The 9,618-nt window shown below is 35.6% G+C and overlaps 1 protein-coding gene across 1 annotated transcript; it reads right to left on the reverse strand.

Annotated features, from left to right (window-relative positions):
* Positions 1–1,953: 1,953 nt before the first annotated feature.
* On the reverse strand, positions 1,954–8,977 carry LOC145681507 (uncharacterized). Its single transcript, XM_081753155.1, has 3 exons — positions 8,104–8,977; positions 3,706–3,986; positions 1,954–3,060 (listed from the first exon to the last, which is right to left on the reverse strand). The coding sequence occupies exons 1-3, from the start codon at positions 8,519–8,521 to the stop codon at positions 2,308–2,310; spliced, it is 1,452 nt and encodes a 483-aa protein (XP_081609281.1). The 5' UTR covers positions 8,522–8,977; the 3' UTR covers positions 1,954–2,307.
* Positions 8,978–9,618: the final 641 nt, after the last annotated feature.

Genomic DNA, 9,618 nt, shown 5'->3' on the forward strand with positions numbered 1-9,618 from the left:
GTGAAAACGAAAATCATAAAATGTAACGAATAAAATGTTATTACCTATTTCAAGAAGAGCAAGTTTATTATTATTATTATTATTATTATTATTATTATTATTATTATTATTATTATTATTATTATTATTATTATTATTATTATTATTGCATTGAATCCAATATCTGTTTCATGTCTTTTGCGGGGTATTACTATGAACTACTTTTCATCACACAATGGATCTGATACTTTTTGTCAGAAATAAAACAATTACAACTATAAGTTCAGAGAATAGTTATAGGAACAACTAAAAGCACCACTTTGCCTCACGTTCTGCCCCAGACAGAAACATAATATGGTTGTTAGTGAATAAATTGCAGGAAACAGGATCGCTTCTGAGGAAGACAGGGAAGGATCGGACCTCGCTGGCGGATGTTGTGGAAGATGTTGTTACCGACTCTAAGTCACCCAAAAAATCTCTATTCAACATGTGATTTATGTATGTTACCACTAACACTTAATTTGTATTCTTCAATTTCGCTTCAAATATCCAATATCTCATTCAAACTGTAACGTACAATGGCGAATATTTGCTGCTTTTCTTGAGGTCTGTTCTATATTACCCCGGATGAATTTACTCTGTATATGCATATGTAAGATGCAAAAATATATTGATCAAAAAAGTCTTAGTGGAAAGGGCAATATAAAGCAGGATGGTTTTATCAGATAATAGTTGTACAAATAGTTGACTTCTCCTCCAGTCAGACACTTTAGTTTGTTTGTCTTAAGTTAAGGTAAGCAAGTACTGCAACCCTATTGACTCCTTATTGACTTCTCCTCCAATCAGCCGTAGATACTTTAGTTGAGGCATTTATTTTTACACCTTTGAGTAACATAAACAAACAATGTCATTTTTGAAGAATTTAGATTTAAATATTTATTTATAAAATAGACATAAAATCGTCAGAACATTTTTGAAAAATCAACAATTTTCAACTTTACCCATCCAGTAACCTACATTTTTTGGAAGTAGAAAACTCTAGGAGGCATCCTCCAAAACAGCATAAGAACTTAAGTTTAAATTAAATGTCGATTGGTAGCGATAGTCGCTTCGCTAAATCACACGAACGGACTTCGAAAAACAAATTTCTCGTCATGTAAGAGCCATAAAATGTTAAAATCCCTCGAAATCTAGAATTCCAATAATTTCAAGAACACAATTCAATATAAAGCAATATAAAGTAGACAGTAAGCAGTAAAAATGATAGTAGACAGTAAAAGTACTTCTACACAAAATTTGAACTTCAAACAAATACGCTCATTTATCCTCAAAGTTGAGTTTTTAATAAATCCTACGGCCTACTACAACGAATCTTTCTTTACACCTAACATTCCCCACACCGAGTTTTCCGTACACCGAATTTTCCTGCTCCCCAATTAATCATATTCTATATTTTGAAAACGGGAGATCCTATGTCTACCGAAAGTTCTAGTGTTTCTTGTGAGTACTCTACAATTTGTTTCCTCCGATGATTTTTGCCCCGAGCTTCCCTTGAGTTTACCCCTATGCATATTTTATAGACTTAAAAATACTAGAGACAGTCAGCAGAAAATAATGAGTACACATCCTACATATCCTCTCGTCAAAAACTTCGGAACGAGTCGAATCGACCAATTTTAATTCGTTTTTTTTTTGCTACAGAAAGTATCTGATCCTTTGTACAATACGAGATTAGTTTATTCGCAAGTTAATATGGAGGATTATGTATTTTCCTTTTTTTTTTTTTTTTTTTTTTTGTTTTTTGCTTGTTACTTAAAATGTTTTGCAAATAACTTCAATAACTTTTGAAACTGTTTGTCTTCACTTGAGCATATGCGTGAAGTGGTTCATTACGAATAAGACAAAAAGAACTGTGATAGGTTAATTACAAGGAATCCGGTTAGAAACACTGCTGCTTGCATTTAAGTTCCAAACCGACCGACCGCACTCGTTCGCTGGAAAATATACTGTAGATTGAAAACAAACAATATAAAAATAATTTGTTCAAAGTGAATCTAGTTCTCTTGTCGGTATACATACATCCAAAATCAACCTTGTTACATGGCTTACTTTCTGTTTCATGGAAAGGGTTTATGATGAAAAATTAATCTTATTTGGATAACTGAAAGAATGTTAACTATTTATTCTTCAATACTAATACATATCTTCGTCATTACAATACTAATACATAAGAAAAGAATGGCTAATTATTTACACCGTTAATTTTATATAACAAAATATACTGTAAAAAAGACTGCAAAAACAATTTGCAGTAATAAGAACGACTAGTTACATTGTTGTTAATTTCAAATTGTGAGCAATTCCCCGCAAGAATTCCTCAAGAGATCTTTTGTTTATGTCATAATCCACACATAGGTTCCTTAATCTATGCTGCAGATCAACATAAACTTTTTTAGTTTTTTTGACGGGGTATTGTCCTCTTTCGCACTGGGAAATGGTAGAATGAACGGTGGAATTCTCTTTCTGTAGACATTGTATGAGTTTCCATACCGTTGGGTGATTGTGTCCAACCAAATGGGAAAACTTATGATTCCACCCCTCACATAAATTATTTGTACGAGGATTGTTAGATAGAGTTGCCTCATGCACATTCCAAACTTCCGGCGGAAATCTTGGTGGCACTCTCTTAACCCTCACGACATCATTGTTTACCCCTACCCTTCGGTAAGTGCCTGTCACATACACAGAATCAAAATAATCAAGAAGCTCTAAAGCTTCATCAGGTGCTATAGTTCTTAACAAGTTCATACCTTGTGACACATCATTAACTGGAAGAAACGCTAGACCACTTATTTGGCTACAGTATAAAGCGAATTCGTCACTTTCTTTATATAGCCTGGACAGTCCTAGTTCCTGTATTTTCCTGTATACTGCCTGCCGGAGATGAAAGAAACAGCCCTGCACTGAAATTTCATCACCAAGCTTATTCTTCAAGGCATTATGGACAGCTGCTTCGAAGTCACATACAATAGTTACAGGTTGACAAGTGTATCCCAGATCTTCACATTTGCTCTTCAGAACCTTAAAAAAAAAAAAAAAAAAAAAAAAAAAAAAAAAAAAAACTATTGATTGATTTTATTTGATCTCAAAATAAACTAATGCCGAATTCTGATATGACAGCAAAGTGAATCTCTAAAAGACATGATTTAAAACATCTTTCCCAGAACTCTTATATTTATGTAATTATAATAACAGAGCATTGGTCCCGAACGCATAACAACAGAACGCGTTCGGGAAGTCGTAAATTCGGCGCAGGTACACTACTACTACTACCACTGGCGTCTCTCGCATGTAAAATTTGGGCGGGGGCATCAAAGAAAGTGATTTAAATGGTACTACCTAGCCCAACCTGTTTATCATATTCGATTCAATTTGTTACCTTTACCTTCACGGACCCCTTGAGGCATATTAAGAATCCTGTTATAATCGTTTCACAACCTGAATATTATATTCCAAATAAATATAATAATTATTATTTATATGTTAATCTGTTGTTAGTAAATAAATCAAATTAAAATGTTGAATATTTTGTACTTCAAAATATGGGGGACGCGTCCCCCTCGACCCCCCGCCAGAGACGCCCGTGACTACTACTACTAATAATAATAAAAATAATAATAATAATACTTCAGGACAAAAAATGTTTATGCCTCGAAAACTACGTACCTCAAAAAGTTCCTCGTAGGCTCTTTGTGTCTTCCGTTGTAACAGAGCGTACACAACTGACAGTGCAGTCTCCCCTAAAGGAATCCTGATAACGTACAACTGGGAAAACATGCGAGGAGCAACGGAAAAGTTCCCATCCATAAACCAAGTAGTTGCCTCCGAAAGAATCTTCAAACATTTATCCGTTGCAAAAATTAATATTCTACTTTCAGGCTGTGCATCACCATTATCATACAACAGGAATCTTTCACTTTCTGCTCCGCCACTGGACGTCCATTCACCTGAAAAGAAGATATTTATTTTCAGATTTATGACTTGTTTAGTGTTGTAAAGGTCTGAAAAAAAACGACGTAAATTTAGGGTAAAAAACTAGTTTTATGTCTTACAAAGTTACCGTTTTGTGTCAGGGAAGTGTTAAAATAACAGGGTCAGAATCATTTCAGTTAATACCGGTATTCCAAAATCAAATATATATATCAAATATTGGCAAAACATTTTCTCAAATTATTCACTTAAACTGTACACACTTTTGCATCCTCGAAAACACTTTTGGAAGCAGTGTTGACAGTCTTTTTCTTCAAGTGTTGAAAGTTCTTTCTCGTACGTCACTACAGCTTCTTCAGGGCTGCAAAATCTCTTCCCACGCATGCAATCTTTGATCCTGGGGAACAGAAAAACTCACACGGCGCCAGGTCAGGGCTATACGGCGGATGAGTCATAAGTTTGATCTCCGTAGATTCTAAAAACTGAATTGTGATGTTGGCCGTGTGTACGGACGCGCTGTCAGGATCCCACGCAAACCCGTTCTTGGACGCCGTTCCCGAAGCTTCTGGAACACTTTTGTTAGGCAAACAGTGGTGTACCACTGAGCAGTAACAGTCCTTTGTGCTTCAAGTGGAACAGTTGCAACATAGTCAGATTTGGAGAAGAAAGTTGCGACCATCTTCTTTCCCACACTTCGCAATCGCTTCACTTTCGTGGGTGGATTTTTGTCTGGAAAGTTCCAAACTGTAGACTGGCGTTTATTTTCAGGGTCAAATTGATAGATCCAAATCTCATCACCAGTAGCAATGTCAGAGACGCGTCGAGAATTGCCTCCATCAAATCTTACAAGCATTTCTTCACACCATTCCACACGCATGCGCTTCTGCTGTTCAGTCAAAGTGTGAGGCACCCAACGAGATGAAACCTTTCCTGAGCCGAAGATGATCATGAAGAGCCGAAGTTGAAACTTGCTTCGCTTCTTCGCTCTGGATACCACTACCGAACGCAATTGTTGAAATTCAAATACTGTGTCACAACAATGCGTATCTCAAAACTTTCGTAGTGACCCTCGTATGCAACGTATTTCGCTAGCAGGAAAATACTTAAAGCAACAGGTTTTAATTTTACTTTTTAGTTTTCTGATTTCTGATTTTTTTAAAAAAAATCCCTCTTTATTATTTGTATATTGTTTGAACAACTCAAAAAGAGAGAGGATCTTATTTACATATACACACATACACTGCACAAGTGCGTAAATTTGAGCAGCGACAAATATTTTAAAGAATTTAACTTGTGAAATTTCCGTTCTTTATTATTAAACACCAACAGAAAACCCGTTCTTCACACGGGGAGAATACGTTTCATTTTGTGTATAAAGGGCACCAAAACTGTCGCCAATGAACTTACGGACCCCAAAAACTATGAATTCGACATTAGTATAATTTTCAATTACTTTTATATGTCACCCTCCCCCTTTAGGAGTACTAATGGGGGCTAAATTTGGATTTAAATGGCATCGGAAGTGTTACTTTTTTATTCAGCGACCCCAAAAACTATGGATTCAACACTAATATCACTCATTTTCGATCATTTGTATACACTGGCGGATCCACGGGGAGGGCGGAGGGGGCGAACGCCCCCTCCAAAGGTTTTTTTGAACTTTCAGCATTTATCATTGGGAAATACTAATATGGTCTTTTTCCCGACCGATACAATCTGTGTGACAAGCATAGCAGAATCTAATCAAAATGTGCGGTACTTAATAGTTTTAATACAGACATATTTGAATTGCGAATACTTCTCTCGCTAGTTCCTTGGGGCGGTCACCATAAGCCCCAAAGTAGCGAGAATATGATTCATTCGTTGGACGAACAGCTGTAGGAAGGAGGGTAAGACGGCTTACTCTGTACTAAAAATGTGTTATTGTGTCCTAGAAAAAGGATATGAAATGGATTTCGGAAATCCGGATTATAACCTCAATTATCTTTACCTTTAATAAAGAGAAATATAGAAAAGGTCTCTGAATCTAAGAGGAGACTTTTCGGTTGGTTGATTGATTAATATGTATTTAAGTCGTTTGTCAAAAGCGATGCTAAACGGAACGAGAACTAGAATTTAAAGTTGGATCTGAGCCACTGTAGTGCGTTCAATGCTCACTCACCGGGAATTAAACCACAGAACCTCATGCATCAAAGATCATAGGTACGTTCGCTAGCTACTAGATCAACAAAGAGAGCCGTGACTTTTGGGATTCAACACGGAAACATTAAGAAGGGACCAGGGATTTATTGTGACTCCAAATGGAATTTCATCTTTCTTGAGAAATAAGAAAAGCTACAAGCTGTTATTGTAATTCATACATAAAAGACGATATCCTGAGTGAGTAACTTTGCACAGGTCAAACCACTTAAGTCAGAAACTTGATATTAGGACAGTAGATAAGATTTGTTACGCAGAGTATCACTAAGGAAGGATTTTTTTGGAGGGGGGAATTCGAAGAAAGGAAGGGAGAATGGGGTGGAAATTATTTTAATAAGATGGTCATCTCTTCAAATCCGTTAAGACTAGAGACTTGAAATTTGGCATTTGGATTCCTCATTTTAAATAATTTGACACGCGTTTCAACGTTTTTTTTTTAATATTATAGTAAAACGGAGAAAAAACAGATGGAAAGAAAAAGTGTCGGCGATTGCAAATATTATAGTAAGATATCAATATCTAAGAATCTTTGAAGGTTAGAAAAATGAAATTTCGTATATGGGCTTTCGACTTAAAATAATCCAATACGTATCCCAGCGTTTTTGATATTTTACCTAGAAGGAAAGAAAAGGCGTGGTATTATTATTATTATTATTATTATTATTATTATTATTATTATTATTATTATTATTATTATTATTATTATTTTAAGATGCCCATATCTCGGGATCTCTTGCGGTTAGAAACATGAAAGTTGGTAGTTTGATTTTTTATTTAAAATAATTCAACATGTATTTGAACGTTTTTTTTCACTTAACGTAGAAGAAAAGGGAAAAAGGTTCATTAAAATGCCTTACGAGGTGTTTGAATTTCGTGACAGTTTTAGCTCAATCCAATTCTATATGAAAGACAGAAGGAAGAACGCGAAATATTGTGCCACAGTACCACGTAGGATTATTTGCTATATTGTGCAAGGCCGTATGCCGAGCAGATTGGGGATCTGGGGGCGAAGCCCCACCTAGACGAAGGCTAATATAATATACCTAGGTAATTTTATTGTTGTTGTAAGCATAACTATAATTATACTATGTTTCGTGGACCCCACACAAATATAGAGATAGATTATTTTTTCTAACTGCTGTCCCGCAATTGTTACTCAAAATATAAATGATTAGAGCAAATTGTACACTCTTTCGTTAAAATGAATGTTATCGTCAATACAGTATTTTCTTTTGTGGAAGTACTGTGCCAGATAGTGCATCGCATATGTTGCGGTGACTGTGTGTGAAGTGAATCATGACACCACCCACCACGCCTCCGAAACGAAAGTATGTATTTAATTAAAATCTACAGAAAAAAATACTTCCATTACAAAAAAAAAAAAAATGTTCGGCTCCCAAAGTGGAATCTGGGAATCTTTTTTACACCCACCCCCCTCCAGTCCCGGATTCATATGAGTCCCATTCTTGCAAATTAAAATTCTGGTCACCTTGAAGCTACGCTCATCTTCGAGAAAGCGAACCGCCTCTCCCAAATGATCCTTCTGGATCCGCTAGTGTTTGTATATATATATATATATATATATATATATATATATATATATATATATATATATATATATATATATATATATATATAGGTATATACCCTCCCCCCGCCCGCAGGTCGCGGCGCTTAATTTGGATTTAAACAGCATTAGATGTGTCACTGCTCATCTCAGCGACCCCGAAAACTATGGATTGGACAATAATATCAGTCATTTTCGATTTTTTGTATATCACCCCATCACATCTTTTATATCTTTTTGTGAATTTAAGACAAAATTCCCAGGATAAAATCCACCCGGGAAACACACCCAAACCATCCGGCATGAGACCGGCACGTTTTCAGAAGACAATTGTAATAGCTTTTAATAAATAGATTGATCAAACTTACCTTGTAGGTGTAATTCCGTGAGGTCTCTGGGCTCAGGAGGATTGATACAACGTTGTCTTCTCATTGTACGTTTACATGTATCTTCTGACGGCAGTCTTGCACGCACATTTATTTCTTCATTATGTACAACTTCAGAATATATTTGCGAAGGCGCACTTCCACAAATTTTAGCTCTTTCTTTCATATCTTTTCGACACCTTGCTATTTTCACAGCATCCTTGTCCGGTGGATGCGAGTGTTCACAAGCAGAATTTGGATAAGTTTTATCCAAATCTGTTATTAATATAGCTCGACACTTATACTTGCCTCTATCAGCACACCTCCATCGTATACTATTCTTCAATACTAATTGTCTCGTGTAAGAATATCCGAGATAAAAAATCTTTTCACCTCCTTTGTTAGACACTAATACCTCCATGATACACTAACAGTCACTAATAACAGTCACCCACACTAACCGCTATCAAACTGGGGGGAAACCAAAAATCCTTTCCCTATTTTCTTCTGAAATGATTAATTTTTAATTGGCTTCCTTTTAGCCAATCAGAAACAAGTTACCGTATTTATTTTCCAAATTTCCCATTTTCGGTGAAGATCAATATTTATTTTGTAAACAAAGAAGTTAGTCCAAAAAAAAAGTGAAAGGGACTTGGAGGCAATTAAAATTTGGGTTTAGTTTACCTGAATGGGAGACATGTTATCATACATTTCAATCTTCAATAAGAATGCAAAAAGTCTTCCCTGTGCTCATCCAACCGAGAAATGTCTTTGGAAGAAATCAGATAAGGAATTTTGCAGGTGTCCACTCAGCCGTGGACCCAACACCTCTCGTTATCTTTAGATCAGAGTTTTCCTAAGTGATTCCTTGTCACGCATTAAAAATAACAGGAAATCACTAACTAGTTCGTTTTTAAAATACTGGTTCCATCTCGCAGGTTATATTCCTTCTTTAATTTTCTTAATACTGATCATTGGGAATAGTTTATACAAGTATACAAATGTATTTCCGTTCAAGTTAGACTTTCATGTTCTGCTTCTTAGTCCGATTGAAAGTTTAACTTCTCTTTTCCGCACTGACGATATATGTATGTGAGACGGGACCATTAGTGGGATCCGAACCACTACTCAGGTTTGCATTTTCCTGGTTAACAACTTTAGACATCCAAACTATACTATGCATAAATATCAAAAGTCGTATAAAAAGTTTATGTCCGTCCGTCTGTCCTTTCAACGTTGATCGGCATTGGAACAAAAACGATAATATATAGCAGTGATCGAAACGACAATACGTATATACTAGTAGCTCCCGGGGACATTTTCAGTAGATCGCGTTAACGCTCTGGTTGCTAACCTTGATTTTATTTATTTATTTTTCCTGTTTTGACTTGCAATATGGAGAGTATCTCCTGTAAGTTCTACAGTTGTCATATGTATATAAATGTAAATTATAATTACAACTTATTACACCATTTGAAGTACTAAATTATAAGAAACATCACATGTTAAATTTGTTAC

This window comes from Thermobia domestica, chromosome 3 (genome assembly GCF_964235325.1).
Source record: "Thermobia domestica chromosome 3, izTheDome1.hap1.1, whole genome shotgun sequence".
Classification (NCBI taxonomy): Eukaryota; Metazoa; Arthropoda; class Insecta; order Zygentoma; family Lepismatidae; genus Thermobia; species Thermobia domestica.

Coding starts and splice junctions, on each gene's coding strand:
- LOC145681507 (XM_081753155.1), bottom strand. CDS start 8,521: ATGGAGGTATTAGTGTCTAACAAAGGAGGTGAAAAGATTTTTTATCTC. Junction 3,987..8,103: donor CACGGAATTACACCTACAAG/GTAAGTTTGATC, acceptor TCTTCTTTTCAG/GTGAATGGACGTCCAGTGGC. Junction 3,061..3,705: donor CCTACGAGGAACTTTTTGAG/GTACGTAGTTTT, acceptor TTTTTTTTTAAG/GTTCTGAAGAGCAAATGTGA.